General features: G+C 42.8%; 1 protein-coding gene across 14 annotated transcripts in view; it reads left to right on the forward strand.

Annotated features, from left to right (window-relative positions):
* HDAC4 (histone deacetylase 4) overlaps positions 1 to 20,439 on the forward strand; it is a 267,150-nt gene that overhangs the window by 167,026 nt on the left and 79,685 nt on the right. For 9 of the 14 annotated variants that reach the window (XM_055811560.1, XM_055811563.1, XM_055811562.1 and 6 more), the window contains 3 exons: positions 3,023 to 3,144; positions 16,098 to 16,238; positions 19,185 to 19,297. In XM_055811560.1, the coding sequence (XP_055667535.1) occupies positions 3,023 to 3,144; positions 16,098 to 16,238; positions 19,185 to 19,297 (376 nt within the window). The remainder of the gene's footprint in view (positions 1 to 3,022; positions 3,145 to 16,097; positions 16,239 to 19,184; positions 19,298 to 20,439) is intronic. The other 5 variants (XM_055811564.1, XM_027792345.2, XM_027792344.2 and 2 more) reach the window with 1 other exon arrangement.

Genomic DNA, 20,439 nt, shown 5'->3' on the forward strand with positions numbered 1-20,439 from the left:
TTTTTTTTTTTAAAAAAAAAAAAAAATTGGTTGGAAACAGAAGTGCTGAGGTACTAACAGACTGACTCCTGTTCTTACCTCTGCCATCAAGAATGGTTCCAAAGAATGTTTATCAATATGGTGATAGGCGCTTTATATATATAAATATAGATATATATATAAAAATGTTTAGTTAGTGAATGTTTTCTAATTAGTCACGGATGTTAAAGGGCATTGTCACACACGGATCAACCCTTGAGATGAAAAGGGACCAGCTTTAGAGGTTTTGCAGGATATAGTCATAATCCAAAGAATCTACTAAACAAAAGAAAAGAACTTGATAATGCCCAGTAACGTTTCTAGGGGGCTTTCACAAAGGTCTTGCTCAGTCTTCAGCTCTATGGTGTTCAAGCCACTTGGTAAAATCTGTTTAATATATACAGCTCCAGTCTATATGTAATTGTTTAAAATAGCTTTGTGGACTATAATTTTCAGATTACATTGATGATAGGCAACAACAGAATGGGTTCTTTTGAATTTCATTGTCAGACTGTGCCTCCTGTGGATTCTGAACCCACCTGACAGCCCTGCTTCCAGGAGGTTTTGATCTTCAAGATACTTAACATAAGTAAGAGTGGCTTAGCAGGGACACAGACAGAGCACCTTGGGGTTAGCAAACAGGGCTATTATTTCCCTAGGAAGTTGTCACAAACACGCTTGGGAAGTAGCCACTCAATGTGGTAGCAGTCATGAAGGGAGTTTAACTGAGTATTTGCATGGTAAGGAGCTAGAGAGATTTAATTATATGTTCAATTATTGCAGTGTACATAGATGTCTACGGTCCCTGTACTCAAAACATGCTAGCATACATACGTATGCTTCAATATATATTCAGTTTACATTGCATGAATATGTTTGAAGTACCATGCATGCTTTGGTGTGCACATGAGTTTTTGAGGGACCTCAGAGCTCAAAGAACAGGGGATGTGTTATGTGAAGGTATGTGCTTTCAGGAATGCCCGCAAACTCGATTTAGTATACAATTTCATCTCTTTCAAGACCTCTAAATTTCTTGAACAGGCATGCAGACCAGTGCATTTTGCTCGAAGCAGCATAGGGTGTCGGATCCCAGTCCTTGAGCCATATAATGTATTCCTGTTTGCAGAGTTAAATATCTGTCATTCAGCAGCCCTGAAGCACATCTAAACAGGCCCTTTGAGTTCCTGCCATTCCCTAACAAAGTGATGAAAATAGCTTCAATGTACATGATTGTGCAGCTTAAGTCATGATTAAAAAAAAAAGGGGGGGGAGAAAGAAAAGTCTATTGCTTGTATAGGCAAGAGCAAAAAATGTCATTGTGTGACACGATGGGTTTGAGGGCTCTTGGCTTGCAGCGTCCAGGCTTCCTGTTTGTGAAACATCTCTCTGTGCTGCCTTCCCATGGTATGAGCAGATCCGGGCAGAGAAAGCGACTTCTGTTTTCAGGAGGGATTCAAATATTTTTCAGTTTGGTTCTGTTTTGATTTCAGGTGATGATTAAACTGTGCGTGCATGTGGGCATTTATTGGTGTGAATGTAAAAGGGTACACGATGTGCGCAAATGCTAATGAAAAATACAACTGTGTAAGAGCCTGAAAAATTATTCTGCCTGAATGTACAGAGAAGTTTGGAATATAAAGGGGGGAGGATTAGGAAACCACAGTGAATCATACTGCTTGGTAAGAACTGTGGGTATAGAAAATTTTGATGTAGATGTTCAAATAAACTTCTCAGAGCTTTTTTGTAACAAAATCATGTAGAAAATTCGATTCGTTTTCCTGATGTTTCATTAGCCCCTTATTTTTTGAAGGGTAGAACTTGTAGTGGAAGTGATGCTGTGCATCTCACCAAACATCCTACTTCTGATTTGAGCTTTCAAAGCAACTGCTCAGGGAATTGGATGAATTGGTGTAATTTTCAACTGGGAATGGCTCATTTTGGTTCCTGAAAGAACCTTTTGTAGGAGAATATTTTTAACCAAGGTCCCCAAGAAAGCCTGGTTATTAGGCAATGTAAAATTCCAAATATTCACTTCTTTTGATATTCATCAAAGCTGCTCACTTTTCATATTCTTTAATATTTTGAAGAAGTAATACAGGGTTTAAATTCTGTTTATTTAAACATGAAATGTAAGATGTTTCATAAGTGTATGGCTCTCACCTGTGTGGCTATATCAGTCATTCTGTTGATGCAGCTATTCTGCTAACATGCAGAGTCTGGAGACTTCCCGAAATCTGTACTGATTGGGGTTGGTAGAGCTCCCGAGAAACTGCAAAGCTGGGCACAAGTCATTAAGTAGGAAAGATGCAGCCAACAAACTGGTAGGAGGCTTAGAAAACTCATTCATTATTTAATATCCTTAGCAAACAGACTGTAATTTACTTCCAGCAGCCTGCTCAAACAAAGCTATAAATTATCAGCTTCAAGAAGTTAATTTGGAAAGGTGTTGAGTACTTTGGCCCTATCTCTGCAAAGTACTTGGGTCAGGAGGCAGCGAAGCAAAAGGCAGAAGACCACCTATGCAGCATGGCTGCTGTTAGCCAGCTTAAAGATGTGGCACCTAATGTGCTCATCCTTCGGTTTTGTTTCATCCTTAGACTTCATCTGCCATGTCTGCATTTTATTCAGTGAAGGGAAGTTGTTCATGCTGCATTTGAGGGCAGTAACGATACCCGTGCTTAGCTTCAATGATATGACTTGACAAAACCCAGTCGAAGTACATGCTTAAAATTATACTCACAGTTTAAATACCTTCATGAGCTGAGCCATGCTCAACAGGGTCATTCTTACACTGAAAATTAAGCATGCGTTTAGTTACCTTCCTGTATATTAGACTTCAATGTATTTTTCATAGGAGTACCTAGGAGAAAGCTGGTACCAAGATCTTTCCCTTTATGCTGTTCCTGACTAACAAAGTTAACAGACAAGATGAAGCTGCACTCATTCCCTTTGTGTCTCACTGGTGTAAAGCTTCTCCCCTCTCTTTCTCTTTCCTTCCGTGCAGGAAGACACAGCACAGCTCTCTGGACCAGAGCTCCCCACCCCAAAGTGGCGTATCCGGCACCTACAATCACCCTGTACTGGGGATGTATGATTCCAAAGATGACTTCCCACTCAGAAAAACAGGTAGCGCTCACGTTGATTTTCTGTGTTGCCTGCTGTCTTTGCTGTGATACTTGGTCTTTTTTTTTTTTTTTTTTTTAAGAAAGGTATTTCACTGAAAAGCTGTATTTCATGGGGTGATTTATTTAACAACCACCCCCTCCATCCTTCTCCCCCTTCATCTGTCACTGTACGCGCAGTGTTAAGAGGGCGGCTGGAGTTGCTTTGGGTGTGTGAACTTGCAAAGCTGCAGGCAGGAGACAGCGGAGTTGTGTGTCAAAGTTTGTGAGATGTTTTCACAAAGTCAAAGCTAATACAGAGATCTGGGTGTCTGAAGTCAAAGTATGTTTTGCTGAGTGAGAAAAGTACCAAGAAAAGTTCATTTCTTCTGGGATTTGTGTTTTATATACAAGTTTATACTTAAAATAAATAAAAATGTTTCTGCCAGTCAAAGCGTTGGGACTTCCTGCAAGGGTTTTGGTTCACACCTAGACAGTTATTTCTCAGTTAGGTTTTTCCCTGCACGGTGGCTAAGCAGGTCAGTTATTTCTCAACTATATATTATGTAAACCAGGTTGTTTTGCTTGGCTGTGGTCCTCAGCTCCATATCGCATGCCTAAGCCAACACAGCTTCAGCTTCTAACCTGGCCAGCTCATGATCCTCAGCTGCTTCCTTCAGGGAATAACTGAGCTTCAACGAGGTCATCCTGATTTGGGGAGCAGTGCTGGTTGTGTGGATGGTGCCAACAGCGCTGTGTGTTGGAAATTGCTTTCGAACAGGGAAAAAACTTTTCTGAAAAGATGGAGCGGAGGTAAGAGGAAAGCAGGGCTACGATTGAACTTTGTACCTTCTGCAGGTGCTGCTTAGCTATTTCTCAGGTATGCTTTGTGGATCTTCAGATGTGGAGGGATGAGCACCAGCAGTCAAAAACTGTGTCATCCTTGCAATAAGGAATGAAGACGGTGTGCTAACCAAATCTCCCTGCCAATTTACTATGATCTTTGGTCAAATTGGCTGCCCTAAATGAGTTCGTAAGAACTGGTAGCCCCTCCTTTTCCTTCTGGGAGGGGTGTAGGTATTCTCGTGGCATTTCTTCTCCTAATAGAAGTAGAGCAGGTCTTAGGTGTCATAAATGGTTTAACACAAGTCTTGTTACCTTTGTAAGCTTGGGGGGGGGTTCTTCTGTTGCCATCTGACAAGAAAAAAATACACCTCCACAATGCTGCCTTGTGCCTCCTCCCAGTTCTGCGCATTAAAAGACCATTTTGGGAACTTCTCATTCTGGACCATAGCATCTGACCTGCTGGATGGACCTGTGGATGGATTCCCATCTGCTGTGCAGTAGACTGTCTTCCCCCTCACTGGGCACGATAGGTTGGGTCAGACACTTCAGCTGCACAAGAAGTCAATAACTGGCAAGCCCTCTCCAAGATACAGGTTTTTTTTACCTGGGCACACCCTGTACCTTTGTTGGTGGTAATTTTGACTGTGCCCTTTCTGAAGGACTCCAAAAGCAGAGCTTAGAAAACTGGATTTGCTGAAGGGTAGGGTATCCTCTCATCTCCTCTTCTAGATAATGAAAGATCAAGCACCCCATTAGGTGTGGTAGATGCTGCTGTGTCGCCAGTGCCCAGGACAGCCAAAGTGACGCTGTCTGGGCTTCGGGGCTTTGCCTTTCATAGGGAAGGTGAGTGCTGGTGGAGGACTGCTCTCAAAGGAGACTTCCTTTAGCTCTAAAGCCGGTGAAGCACAAAGATGTGCTTAGCATACACATGTGCCTGGGAGGAGAAACACAAGCCCAGGCTGCTAGCAGCCGTTGCTGCTGTTTGCATGTCTTCTGCTGAAGGCTTTCAGGCTCCTCTGGGAAATTGCAGTGTTTCTACGCAAGGAAGCATCCCTTAGCACCATACCTATCACTTAGGACCTGTGGGCAGTGTGATTCCAAGAGATTTTTAGCTCTTTCCCATACCTTGTGAAACCATGCGATCCATTCCTGGTGTCTTAGCGTTCCCACAGCATGATTGGGCTTTGACATGCTCCAAAACTTCCCTTGCTTATCGCTTCAGGGGACCTTATTTGTCAGGTTGGGTTTGAGGATTGGTCACCCTTCTTGCTCCCGATGTTAGGGAAGGGGATTTCTGCAGGAGAAGAAAAGTGTCTGCACATCTCAGCCCTTTGCTGCTTCCCGAACTGAGTTCTTAATAAGACTCTGGCTGAATAAAAGGCCTGTCAGACAGGCTGAATTAGGCATGATAAATTTATCTAATCACATTATTAAAAATGGAAGCAACCATAATCATTGTTGTTTTAAAACAGGAAAATGTTGAGCAGATTTTGTTTTTCCAGAACACTGGTGCTTGTTCTTTTTGGGCACCAGCATTAATCTTTTGGGGACTGGTCTGTGATACAAATGAGTTCACTTGCAAGGTTCAGGGGAGAAATTTTTTGTATTGTTTTCTTTTATTTTCCTTTCAACGCAACAGCACGTCAATCTCTGGCACAGCGATATCCTGCAGAAATCCCATTGCCAAGAATGTTAAGTTGCTTGGAGAAGAAAGGCTGCTGAACAGTCTGGTGTAAACAAAAGGCAGGGAAGGCTGGAGCCCATCCTAAATAAAGTTCTTTATTACGGGTGAGCTTTTCAGATTTTTTGGCACCAGCCATAACTCTGGCTTTGTGTTTGTAATTTAAAACCGCCATATCATGTAGTCCAATTTTATTAAATTTGATTAAATATTTGCAGTTCAAATAACAGAGTCCATCACAATACAGTTCTGATTACCAGGGCTGGAATCCAACCAACATCATCGTTAGGGATAGGGTGACTTAGGGGGCTGGGGGAAGGCAGTTTGAATGATCATTTCTTCTAGGGTGCATTTTCAGAGCTGGCAGCATGTCCTGCACCTTGGAAAGTTAAGAAGAATAAATATGTCATTGCACTGGGTTTTCGAAATACTACCTTTCTTTATTCTTATTTAAAGCATCACGATGTGGTCACAGGTTATTCCTCTGTGCACACTTGAAGATAACTTGCTAGTCTAGAACCCAGATGTGAACATGTTGAGAGAGACCCAGTGAACTGGCCATGCTTTGGTAGAAAATGTGCACGTGAGTGATGTCTTAAGGGTGCTTGGAAACATCCAGCATGGGAAACAGTGGACGCTTGCAATGCGCTCCTAATGCATCCTGTCCCCTGAAATCCCACCCTGTCTGATTTGGTTTACTAAATTATGTTCCAGCTTCTTGGCCGTTTAGTTTCTGCATGAAATTGTTTTCCTGTCAGGCTGCTGGCTGGTGCAGTTACTAATTGCTTGAATCCAGTTCTTAGCCTGCCCGGGGGATGTGTTTGACTCGGTTCCCTCTAAACACTTTGGGGCTCATCCCCAACAACAGTTTGGTTGGGGCTGCTCATGCTCTTGCTGTTAAAGAACTGGATTAGCACACGGATTTTTATTTCCCCTTTTGTGTGGTTTCCTTCATTATATGTATGTTTCCTTTAGTGTACGCATTTTGTCAACAGCTGTTGAGAGGGGAAAATCTAAGTGACCTTTTCTGCCCCCAGATCAAGGTTTGTGTCTTCCAAATTTAGTGATGCTTCATTATGTGCTGTACCAGGACCTTCTAAGAAAAATCTCTGGAGAATCCTTTCAGAGTTGATTTTAGAGCGTGGGTTGGGGCAGTCTTTTGTAGGTTGTTTTGATAACCCCAAGGGTTGTTTGTCAACAGCTTTCTGGGAGCTGTGAAATTATTTTTAATGTAGCTTTTCAGGTTTGCATTTCTAAGGAATATGGTGTCCTCATTTTCTCCCCAGGAACAAGTTTGTTAATGGCATTCCCTGCTTTCTGAAATTTGAGCAGGGATGTATTAAAACATGCTGTTAATTAGAAAGCTGACACGACCCCCATCACTGAGATTTGTAAAGAGAATTATTTAACTTTTCAACGTGCTTCTCTTCTTGCTTATGTAGGGGGTTTTTGTTTGGTTTTGGGTTGTTGGTTTGGGTTGGTTTGTTTTTTTTGTTTTACATCTTGTGCAGGGCTGGACCATATCCTGTCAGACAGTAGCTTTCCCGCTTACTCCTGCATAGATGTAGAGTAAGTATTCCTTGTGTTCATTGGGACTTGACAGCTAATTAGGATTTCTAATGAAAGCCACAGCATTTCAATTAGTTGTCGTTAAAATCATGAGAAGTTTTGCCAAACTCGGCACCTGCTAGGCTCGCCTGGCCAACATGCATTCAGCTCACTGGGATGCATGAACTGGAAACATTTCCCTGTATCTATATTTAAACCTGACCCCAAAGTAAGAAAAACAGCTTATTTCTTTTGAAGTACTCATAAAAGACGTTCTCCAAAGTTGTAAGTGTAAAAATGGCTGTGTCTGTAGGACCCATGCGGGTTGTGAAGCACGCTCAGATCTCATCGTGGTTTTGCTCCTGCTGTTGGATAAAGCAAACCTTTCCCAAGACAGCTGCTCTCCTTCAGCCCTCTGTGTGCCTGCGCGGGAGGGATTCGGTGCCTTTGCTGCTGCTTAATTCCCCTGCCCTGGGCTAGCTGCTGGTCTTTAAACCTTTCTCCTGTCAGATCTGTCAGCAGAGGTGGGATTTTTCACAAATCTGATGTTATCAAAAATGCGCTATTATTTCCTTTTGTCCTTTTTTATTTGTGCTTCTCAACCCTCTGGCGTTTTGTGCACCCTCAACCTCTGGGTGGCCGTTTTTTGGTGCCTTTGGCTCAGTTCCTGGGGCTACTTGGCCCATGGGTGCTGCCGCCATGGTCACTGTTTCATGAAGCAGCACTGAGGCTCTGGGTCCAGGCTTTTCCTTTACATCCAGTATCACAGCTGGCTGCACTGGGGAGGTGAAGATCAGGATGTTGATGGGCATGAAGATTTTAAGGAGGCAAAGGATTCCTGTGGTCCCAAATATGTTTTCACTGCAGAGCTGTGGGATAGCATCGTCAGGGTGTGAGTTTCCACTGTTTCCAAAGCTAGACTGAGTTGAATGCCAGACTGGGAGCTTACAAAGACATCTTTGGCAAATATATGCTTCTAAATTTCCTGCCTAGATAGTAAATGAGCATGTGCATGCGTGTGGCATGTACTTGGGGAGATATGACAAGTAGAAAGTGTCACAGACCCCTCTTTCAGCTTGTTTTCTCTGGGGACCAGGGAAGAACAAGTATCCAAAAACCTCCCATCCCAGCAATGTCTTTTGCTTTCTGCACAAGTAATGACAGAAAGAGAACTGGTTATAGGTCAAGTACTGTGTCTTAAGGCTTGTGGTAAAGGGGAAAAAAAAAAAAAAGCTGTCTTCAACCTTCACAGCCCACACAGTTAAGAACTGGCAGGAAAGATCCAAGGATAAGTCTTCAACTTGGCATTGTCAGCCCATGGCTTATGTACTCCTTTGCTGCAGTGAGTTCCCTCAACAAGTAAAGGAATGCAACAAAGAGAAGACCTCTCCTCATACTTGTCTGTATGTGGTGCAAATGGGCAGAATCCAGCCCATCTGCCACTTGGAGGTCTGCCCTGGCCAGTGGTTTCCTGAATTTCACCACCTTTTGGGACCTACTGCAGAAGCAATCTGACAAATACATCACTCATGCTGATGGTCCCAGCAACCACTACAGCTTCCAGCCCACCAGCCTCTGAAAAGAAATAGAAAAGGTCGACGTTGTTCTTCTGGCTCAATCATGAGCAGATTGGGAACAAGTCTTCTTCTAAGCCCCAACTTGCACTTAACTGGGTGATGATGAGATGTACTTAGGCTGCAGGGTCCTGATCACTTGCTGCCTGTCCAGAGCTGGCCATGAAACAGGCAGTGTGGTCCTTCCCTGCCTGCATGTCCCTGCTGGGCACAAGAAATCACTGCTTGTGCACAGTGTGTGCTCACGATGGGGCGACCAGGGGCTGGCACTAACAGTCTCCTGTTTGCTAATAATCTTTTGCCATTGCAAAAGAGAGGAGCCTGAGAGAGGAAAGCATCCGGCATCCTGTGATGTTGTTTCCCCACAGTATTGCAGAAACACAGAGTTGTTTGTTTATTTGCAGCTAAGCAGATGAAATTTTTCTGAACTTCTTGCATTTAAAAGAAAGAAAAGGGAAAATGAAAGGATTTGTCAATAATTAAAATGCTGCATTTGTCAAGAAAGGCATAATACCTCTCTGAGTTGGTTCTGGTTATTGGAATGTTTTAAGTGGTTTATTTTATGACAAAGATTGTTTAGAGGAAAATAGAGTAGGCTGAAATCCCGGTGTAGCGTGGGAGTATAATTTAGAGAAAATCTTTGAGCTTTGTACAGCATGGAGTGTCACTCAAGTTCGAGAGCATCTTTGCTTTCCCACCCACATTGTCCTTCCAGCTGACATGGTTGGAGCTCTGGCTTTCCTGGGCAGCTCGCTGTGTCCCAGGGACCCACGCACTGCCTCGGGGTGTGCTCTGCTGAGAGAGGGCACTGACCTGCATGAGAAATCCCTATTGTTATAAATACCCTTTCCCGCTCCAAGTGGAGGACGTCAGTCTCTCTAATCCAAAAATAACTTATTAAAGACAAAAATTACTTTATTACTGTGAGGCTACAGAATAGCTCTTCAGACCAGCCCGTTGACATTTCAGAGAGCAGCAACAAACCAAAGTGCAGTTGGAGGACCAGCAAATGCTTGCAGTAGTCCTTCCATCTCTTCTGATAATGACATCCAAATGCACGCTAGGGAATTCTTTGCTCCCATGTTTTTCTTCACCGCCAGTGGCTATGAACTCTGTTCTGTGGACACTCCTCTCCAGTGCTGAGGTGTGCCTAAAGGCAAAAGGAGGTGACACCTCCTTTCCTTGCTCAGGGCTCTGATAAAACAAGTGTGCTTTTGCCGTGAGAGCTGGGGATCCATGGGGGGAAAGCCAGCATGTCCATCAAAGCAATTCCTGAGAGTACTGTCAGTGGTGCATGAAAGGAGAAACCTCTTCCAGTAGAAGACCAAACAAGGTGGTCTGGTTTAGCGTCACCTTTGGGGAGTGGGGGCTTTGGGACGCCCAGGACCTTACCCTCAGTCATTCAGTGAACCCACTGTTCTCCTTCTTGGTCCTCTCAGCTCCATCTCTGCTTCACAGAAACTGCCAGGAGAGTGCACAGTGTCACCTCTGTGTGTGCGGAGAGAGAGAGAGATGGCCAGGTTTTTCTGGCCAGAGCTGAGACACTTGGCCTTTGGACCACTGCATCTAGCAGAAAGGAGAATCAAGTCAGAGCTAGGAGCGCGTGATGGGTGCGTGCCTGTCCTCTGTGGGACAGCTTTGACCACGAGCACTGCATGAACAGCATCCAGAGCGGTGACGTGGAGTGTTTCTTTTCCAAACTGAATCACAACAGCCAAGCTCTAAAGAAACTTGTGTCTCTTGAGGCATGTCCTACTGGCTTCTCAGTGCATCGTTTCCCTCCTGGCCCTCAGCAGTTTGCAGCCATGTGTGACGGTGTGAGATTGTTTTTACCGGGTTTATGTTGCTCTGTTACAGTTCCTTGGAAGAGCATCCAGGGCAGGAGGAGGCTGGAAATATGGTCATTCGCTCCTTCCCATAGGAGCAGCTCAGCATCAGGCAGGGGGAGGTGAGATGCTTGTGGGACAGGGCAAGGAGGAGGGGAAAAAAGGCAAACTGGCCAGAGCTGGCAAGGCAGGGCATGGACTCAGTCACCACAGCTGTGCTAGGAAGGTTTCTAGGTAGAGAACAGATGGCAGCTCAAAACAAAGTACATGGTTGGTTTGTGAGATGAAGGGTGGAGGGGACACCACCATCCATATTTTGACCCACCTTGGACTTAAATGTAACTTGTTAATATATTCAGTAAAATTCAGCGCAGTTCTTGAGTTTAAAATCCCTGTAGGGTTTCTTGGGAGAAACTCATTTTAATATAAGGAGGTTGTCCCCAAAAGTCCTGGCCACCATGGGTCACTTGCTGGGGTCTTCCCAGTTTGGTAACTGCTCCCTGCCCTTGTGTTCAGGCAGCCAGCGGCTCCCTCTGCTACAGGCATTGCAGCTTTTTGGTTGCTGTACAGGAACTGCATGTTTTTCTCTTACCTTCTGCAGAGCTCAGTGCTGTTTTAAACACTTTATTGAAGAAACTCGCTTAGAGGACCTCATTCTCTCCTTTCCATTCTTATCCCTTTCCACATGTCTGTCGTCTTCCCTCTCAGATAATACTTTGACCTGTGCAAAGCTGCTGTCTTTATTTAGACTTTGGAAGGCAAAGACAGAGATGGGATGTGGCATTTCCACGTGTTTATTTTCCTAGTCCGGTTCTGGCTATACACAGCGGAAACCTTTGTGGTGCTCCGTTACTGTGATTTTGTGTGGTTTAGTAGTCAGGCAAGCAAATGATAGTGAAGCTGTAAAAAATGTCAACATTGTGTGCTTGGTTTAACGGGTGCTAAAGCCTTCTTTCTACTGATGAGATGCTGTGACTACTAAACTGCAGCATGAGAAGTGCTAAATATTGGCCTATAATAAGTTATCATTTTAAGGACACAGTACTTCCATAAATAGCCTTTCCACAGAGCTCTTACACAGTGCTCATGCCAGCACAGTTAGGAGAAAAGGAGGAGAATCCAGCACGTATCTTTAGCTAGCCCTTTCTAATCATGTCCCTACATTCCTAAATATATTATGTCAGGTGATGCCATCCAACATGGTACCAAGTTAATAAGAAGGTTTGTTTCTGCAGAACAGGCTGTCTTCTTTTTATTCTTGTTTTTCTTTCCAGTTTGGGAATTTTCTGCTGCCACTTTTGCTCTGTGGTACCTGTCTCCTCCGGGTACATTTGTGGGACCCTAATTCTTCTTGTCCCCCTCTATCCTGTTGCCTACGAGTATTGAAAATTAAGAACAATAGCATGCTTGGGCTCCAGAGGGATCTGGAGCTGCTCCAAAACAACAAAAAAAAATCTTTTTGTTTGACTGTAGGTGAACTTTGCCATGTCCAGCTTTATCAGGTTCTCCTGACTAGGTGGGTCGTGATCCACTTTTGGAGAGACCACGCTATGTGTACGGAGGAGCAGTAATGAAGGTCTGGGATAGAACCAGCCAGGGAGCAAAGAAACTGCAGAGCAGGGAGCAAACGCTCAGTTGTAGAACATGTGGTCTCTCCTGCTTAATCAAAAGATAATTTGTCTTTATTAAAATTTTGGGTTGCACTACAGGCTGGTTTCACACAGCACTGTCTCTCCCTCTCTTGTGTTTACCTGTGGGGTGATCTGGATGTTCAAAGAGAGACAAGGTAATTGTGTTGGCCTTTGCCTGGCTGATGAGGCTTAGTATGAAGCTTAAAAATAGTATTGAAAGAGTAGCAGCCCTTCTCAGCCCCAGCTGCTGAAATTAAGATGTGCAAGGACTGGGATGAGGGTTTTCATGGTGCATTGTTTGCTTTTTTTCATAAATGTGGATGGGTAATGGGAACAGGGCATACTCGGCCCAGGACTTTGTGGTTTTTTGACTTACACAGACTTAGTGTCAGATTAGTTCAGCAGCTTAGGGGATGCAATTCTAGGAAGAAAACAATGAGAATGACATAAACGTTGAAGAATTGGATTACATGGGTCCTGCTGCAATAAATGACGTATAAGAGGGGTATCTTGGGTTTGAGCCTGTGAAAACTAGGGAAGCTTTTGGCTTATGTTCTAGTTATTAATTTACTTGGAGAAAAACAAAATATTCTTTGTATAAATCCTTATTATAGGCCAAATTAAGTATGTCACTGCTTATGAAATCCCACTGGCTTTGTGGAAGCTTGACTCAGACTTGGGCATGGGCTTCATTTGTTTGCTAAACAGGAATCAAACTGATTTTTTGATAACTTGGTGGCATTTGTTTAGAAGATATCACCTTAAGATGTAGAAGCCCAGTAAGTTCTGTAATTTAGTCTCCAGTTCTCTTAAGTTTATGCTAGTTAGCAGCAACGGGGAGCAAGGCTTTGTTTGGGCACATTGGCTGACAGGGTGAATATCAGATTTTCAGTGGAATTGGTGTTCCTGATAGAGCATTACACCTACATTTACTCTCTGGTATTGATAGTTACATGTCATTTACATTCCTGGTTAATACTTTTGAAGGACAGCTGTCTTCAGCTTGAAAATATTTGTTTATAATGCAGTAGTTTAAAAACCATCTGAATAAGAGTAAATTATTGTTTTGAGTTTTGGAAAGGCCTCTGTTGAAAGCTACATCTTCTATTATATAATATGCTATATGTAAATTGGTTCAATTTGAGACTGTTCTGAGCTGCCTGTGCTGAATTTTATTTCACGTACTTTGGGCTATATAGCACCCAATTAAATGCGTGTAGGGATTATGCTCTCTGAGGTCTTGATGACATGTTAGGTTTGGGATTATATCTGGGGGATAAACAACAAAATCAGAGTGAACTGAACAAATGCTGTTCTTTAAATGGACTTCGGTGTTTCAAAACTTGATCTGCCAGCTGAGGATATATGGAATGGTTTTGCCTGAAAGTAGTTTTGTCTGACAAATTATAATGCACTGCTTTTGCAATAACTTATTCTCGAGGTGTTTTCTCTTTTTAAGGCTGTAATTTTCTATGTTCATTTCCATCCTATTACACGGAAGGATGTTTGTATTGTGGCTTTACAAATGAAATGTATCTGGTAGTGTTGTGTAATCTGTGACCCCAGATCTTTTGTTTCCCTGCCCATTTTTAAGGTGTTTCTAACCAATTCATTCTCTGTAGTTGAAAGCCGCACAATTACTTGTCTGCTCCCAAACAAAAGATACTTCAGATGAACACCAAGCAGGGTATAAATTGCATATGAATAAAATTTGCACTGAAGTACAGTTTTTATTGTCATGTTTTTCTTTCTCAGAAGACAGATCCTTTCAACAGCTGTGGCACAGGCTTATATTTCATTTGCTGGTTGGCAGTATCTAAAATGGATGTATCAGTATCTAGATATGACGTGTTCCCATTTGTTCTTTAAAATCTTGACCAGAGCATCTAGGCAGTTACTAATACTCAATATTTGAAACAAATTAAAGCTGTGGATTAAAGGATGTGGGATGAGGATACTGAATGTTCACTTACCCAAAGACTACATTTAAAGTAAGAAGTCAACTTCTGTTTTGAAAAGGACTTTATAAAGTAGGTAGTTAGAGCATACACTTGTGTTTTAACTAGTCCACTCTTAAATATTGCCCTCCAAGCAAATGAAAGATTTGCATTCAGTCCCCTGCTATTTTATATGCAAATGACCTATAAGATGATTCCCCCTTTGCTAATGCATTTCATGCTGCATTTTAAGCATCATCTTGAGGAGTCTGACACTTTTTCTTTTTTTTTTTTTAGTGTTCCCTTTATCTCTTGCTGGCATTTTTCTGTCCAAGACATTAATGAAAAGTTCTTTGGTTTTTTGAGGGTTTCCTCCCAAAAGTTTCATCAAAGAACTGTTTTGATGGCTTAACTTCAAACGTTTGATCTTGAACTCATCAGCTTTCTGATTTTTGAGCCCTGCAATTAACGTTGTCAGGCTTGATCTTTTACCTGACCTAGTGGTCAAAGCCAACTGCAGGGAAATATATCTGTAGACAGACTTAGTTAATTCAAATAATTTTGTAAACCCTATTTTAATTCTTCTAAAGAAATGTAGATTATTGGCCCTGGAGTGTAGGGAGCTGGGTGTATCAGTAGTTAATGGTGAGAGCACAGGATTTGCCGGTTCAAAGGGATTAAGCCACAGAGTCGTTAAGAGGTTGAGGAAGCGAAAAGATTGAACCAGTTCACAAATCCCGTAACTGTCAGGAGCCCTCGAGCACCAAAGCGGATATTTCATGTATACCTGAGATCCGAAAGTTTACAGAGAAAATCATCTTGCAGGAGAAAACTTGACTTAAGGCTTCACTACCTTTATAAAAACTTGGTAAGCTGTGCCATGCAAGATGTGTTCAGTGTTGCTAGCTGTTATTAACCCACAGACATGAGCGGTTCCTAGGAGCTCTGCTTTGACTTTCGGAGAAATGAGATCTCAGGACTCAGGTACAGCAGAAGTTTTTGAGAGTTTCCCAAAAGTGTGATGTACACAAAGCAAGTCAGACTGTGGTCTCAGGAAATACATGCACACCTCCCCTTGGCAGCCCTGAATTTTCAAAGTATTTGATGTGGGTTTAGATACGGTTTAACTTGGTTGCTGTGATGATGTAACCAAGTTGCTTCCCAAATAAATAAACCTTCTTCCTCCCTGGCATTGGCTTTGGCTTTGGCCACACTCTCGTGCCCTTTTTCTTGCGTTGACAGTGGCTCCGGTTGACACTGGCTCATCTGACTCCAGGTGAGTTGCTTCAGGAAAGTGAACCAGCAGGAAAATATTCACCTGTTTTGGTCGTGGGGTTTGATTTTTGTATTTTCTTTACGCCTCCCCTGATGTACCTCCCTAAGCCAGCTCGCCCTCGGATCAGATGACTCCAAGGGTGTGGAGCTGCCCATTTCAGCAACACATCACAGGTAGCATCTCAGGCCCACAGTGATGCTTGACGCTGACCAAACAGCAACATCTCAGTTGTCCCATTAATTCCTGTATTGATTTATCTTTTTTTTTTTAATCCCATAAATTCGGTTTACCACGGCTTGGAAGCAAGTTGGGCAGAGACGGGAAACTACAGCGATGTCAGTGATGCTCCCCACAGTAGTCTGAATGAGTTCACAGCAGATTACAAGTCTCTATCTTCATTTGAGAGAAGACATTGCAGGATGATTATTATTTTTTAATTAAAATGCTGTTGACTTTCATTGCCAGTGAATTCAGATATCACATAGGCTGGGAACCATTCATTGTATTAAGAAGTCCTTGTTCCAAATAAACGCTATCAAATGACTAATTTCATTTAGGCTTCTGCAAATGCTGAACTGCAACCCAGCCTTCACGTTGACTAAAAAACTACTGAAATAGTAGTAACCAAAACACTGTTTGCTTTTCCTGTTTCTGTTCAGCATCTGAACCCAACCTGAAGTTACGATCCAGACTAAAGCAAAAAGTTGCTGAAAGACGGAGCAGCCCCCTCTTGCGCAGAAAAGATGGTCCGGTGGTTACTGCTCTCAAGAAGCGCCCGCTGGATGTCACAGGTACGTCGGGTAAGCAACAAATGTGCACTGGCAGCTGCCTACTCAGTGAGATGTCCCTTCCCAAAATTAACTCCTGCATCCAGTTAATTGTGCAGTCTGGCTCTCTCATGTGCCTCTCAGCACTGGTGAAACCTGGACGAAGTCGGCAGAGTTCCGCAGTGGCTGGTGCAGCTGTGCGTCAGCAGCGCTGACAGATAGATCTGCTCAGGACCCGTCTATTGAGACAGCGCTACCAACTCAATGAACTTTTTTTGTAGTTTGTTTGAAGCCAGGCGTAGACAGATGTAAATATACTACCAGAGTGCTATTTTTTTTCCCCCCAAGCATTTCAATGATCCTCAGCAACAGGTTGTTGAGAAATAAAATTTCTCAAAGGTGATCCTGTTGATTTCCATGGGGAGGCCATAATTCTCTGCTGTTGTCCTCCAGCAGTCAATGCTTTACAACCCATGTTTGTTTTAGCCTTTGGGCAGACTGCCATAGTTCCTTGTTAAGTAATTATGCTAAAGTTTTGAAACATGCAAGGCTTTTTTTTATATATATATAGCAATATTTTTGACTACTTCTTTGACAGTTTATTGTTGAAAAATAATGTTCTTCTGGGAGTAAAGTTTGTAAGGAGGGATCAGAGTGAATTAGATTACGTAGATTGCCATAAAGTTAATTCTTAGCACCATCTAGGGATGCCTCTGTGTAAGTACCAGTGTGTGACAGCTTTTCCAGACTTGTCTCACTTTAAGGCACGCTGTCATCGTTCAAACTAAATCGAAGGGAGCTCTCTTTAGAGAGCACGGTGGTTTTGGGAGACCCCAGGGGTAACTCTGCACCACTCTGTGTCAGAGACCCTCTGTTTGCAGAGGGAATAGGTGATTTCAAGAGTTAAACGTAGTTTGTATCGGATCTGAAAATCAAATTTACTTCACTCATATTGCTACATGTAATATGGCTTTTAAGATAAATCAGGCTCTAATGGCTGACAGTTTGATCCCAGTAATAGCAATATTTTCCTTCAGAAATAGCAGTGGAAGCTCCTGCTTCTCACTGAACATGGACCTGATTCAAGAAGCCAGCCTGGAGCCTGGCTAGAAAAAAATATCTGAGTTGTTAGGGTAAAAGGGGACTTTTTAATGGGAAATAAGTTTTTAAAGTCCCACTTCAGGGAATATAAATTATGTCTAATCCCTGAAGAATACAGTTTAGATGCACCAGTTATGTTTCCTATGTCTAGGTAGTATGCGTGAGATCCAATATGTTGTAGCTAATGACACAGTCCCAGGAGAAGCACATATTTTCCATGCAAACAGAATATTTTTTCAAAACACCTAGACTCTCCGAAGTTGCTTTCCATGGAGAAATTCAGTGTTAGGTGCTCAGCTAGGTGTTACTCAGTGCTGAGTTTTCTTGATAGATGCCTCCCCAGCGCACAGCCAAAAAAAACCCCAATGAGGTTTCTTCTTTAAAAAAAACAAACAACCCCCCAAAAAACAACAAATATAAAAAAATCTCTTTGTTACTTTGTTGGATGTACTTACAAAGATCAAAATAGTATGTACAGAATAATGCCTCAAAAGGAACAGTTTTTTAAAATCCCCTGAACTGTAACAATTGGCTTTTGTTTCTACTGGGGCATCGTAGAGCAATTATGAGGCTGCTGCAGCCTGAACCGTTGCAGCTGCTGGGAGATTCTTCTGGTGTTGGGCAAATCCTGTGCTTGGGAACGGGGAAAGTTCAGAAAAAAAATGTTATTTACCTTCCAAAATCAAAGGAAAAACTTTGGAAGCTGTGCCATACACCAGCTGAGAGACATTCTGAGGGAAGTTTTCTGGCTGTTGCAATTTCATGTGTTGTTTCTGTTTATTATTTCTGTATCATTAATGGGGAGGCTTTGATTTCAGGCTAGTCATCTCCATGGTTCTGGTTAGTGAGTTCACAGGGGATGTGTTGATAAAATATACAAAGCTGAGAGGATTTTCTGAACATTCAGGTGATGATAACAGAATTACATTGGGGGATTTACTCTGCCTTGGGTCTTTCCAATGAGAAAGTGTTTTACTTCCTGAGTGGAGAAGACTTACCTGCCCTCAGAAAGCAGTGGTTTGAAACAGCTTTACTGTTTTGGACCCTGTAAAGTTTTGCCTGATTTTTGTAAAATCTACTTAGCCATGACCATGGCCAGTTGTGTGACCAGTCCCATGTCAGCTTTGAAATCTCTTGAAACGATTTAATATGCCATCCTGGCAAAATATCATCCTTGTGAGTCAGTCCCCAGGCACTTTTTGGGAGTTCAGTGCTGTCAGAGCAGCCAAGGCAGGTTGTGTTTCTCCGAGGACCTGGCATGGTGCAGACACTTTGCAGGGGACGGGGACGTTACACATGCCCAGTCGCCTGCACCAGAAAACGTTGATGCTTCTTTATAAAAGCAGAGGTCAGCTCTCGTGTGGTCAGTGTGAGGGCTCGGTGCTGGCGGCGTATTTCCAGTAAATCCAGATGCACCAGAAGCCTGCATGGGAAAATGTCAACTCGGAGACGGTTCCCTGGTTGTTCCAGTGTGAAGTCTGATGCAATACGTGGCAAGAGGGTGTCATTAGGGTTATGGGCTAAAGAGGATGAGGGAAGCAATTCTAGAAAAATAAAGCAGGACAATCTGGCATCCTCCAGTTTGGCCTCTTCAAGTCTTCCATGTCTTTTATTATCTTGCAATCGTATTTAGAGTTATTAATACACTAGAGGAGAAATCCCCATAAGGAGAAGATACAAATGGGGTAAGTAGGTACTTGGACAGACCATTTGAAAGTGTTTGTCAGTATTTTAAGTGCCCTGGGAAGATTTAGAGGGGAGACGGGGAGGAGGAGGATCACTTTCCTCCAAAACAAAAACTGAGGGGTTGTTATCTGTCTAAATACCATCGCAGAGATTGTTTGTAATGCTAAAAGTTGGTTTTGGATGTGTTTTTAGACTCTGCATGCAACAGTGCTCCTGGATCTGGTCCCAGCTCTCCAAACAACAGCTCCAATAACATAAGCGCTGAGAACGGAATTGCAGGATCAGTCACGAGTATTCAAGCAGAGGTACAGAGCCCTTCCTCACTCTGATTTTTAACGCTTGGGTTTCTAATTGGTTTTTGCAGAGTTTTAGGAATTCAGGCGTACAAACCAGTGTGCACCAAACTAAAACAAAAACCAGATCGTGGCTTGGAGCAGACTTTGGGAATTACCTCTCAGTCTGGGCTAACAGGATGCATTATCTGTTTATTAAATCTAGTTTGAGCCAGCTCACAAACTGCTTGTGGTAACTTGTAGTGGTTTTGTTGTGAGGAGAGAGTAAAAATAAAGTGATTTAGCAAGGTAAAGTGTGAAGAGCATTTCCTGGTCAAATGCAAGTATTTTAAAATTTGGGGAATCTGTTCTCATATATTCTATATAGGGTGAACTTGTTGTGTGCAGTAGGTTAGTCTAAATATATCTAAACCAGAACTGAATTAAAGGGAATCGATTTAACCTTTTCCTTCCCACTTAGGGATTTGAAAGCTTGCTGCCTGATGCCATGAGATAGTTTATAATCCCACAAGCTTTCACCATCACTGGAGGCATCTGCTACGGATGTCAAAGGCAGCATGTTGGACTGGGTAAACTGGGCTTTGATTCAGCACAGCAGCTCCTGTGTTCAGGGTTACTGAAGCCCAGGTTTTTCTGAGGGCAGATATTGGGGTGTGGGTCACATTAACTAGCTCCCACTATAAAACCTCGCATGCAGAAAACTGGTGTGGTTGTGTAATGTTACTGGTGTTTTGGGTTTTTTAATCCAGCTTACCATTAGCTGTTCTCCTGGTGAATATAGTGTCTTGTCTCCACATCAGGACTGTAAAAACCAGCTTGGGCTTGTTCTTCCAAATTGTCTTTCAGAATTGAAAAGGGCTTCTTAGGGTATAAATGTAAGTCCTTATGGCTTTCTAGTTTTGTACAGATTTTCACTTTTTTTCTAATGTAGTGTAACAGAATTTAATGTGGGGAATATGCCTTCTACTCCACCCTTTCCCCTGCCAAATTAACCAACACACATCTATGTCCACTCCAGTCTACTGTAGACCTTACAAGATTTAGGCAATTATTGTAAAGATAAAGCTGCCACTTCACACTGGCAGCTGAAGCTGCTCTAAAGAGATGTGGCTTTTGAGATGCATGCCAACCTTGTAGTAGTTTGGAGCAGACCT

The sequence above is a fragment of the Falco peregrinus genome, chromosome 8 (genome assembly GCF_023634155.1).
Source record: "Falco peregrinus isolate bFalPer1 chromosome 8, bFalPer1.pri, whole genome shotgun sequence".
NCBI classification, from domain to species: Eukaryota; Metazoa; Chordata; class Aves; order Falconiformes; family Falconidae; genus Falco; species Falco peregrinus.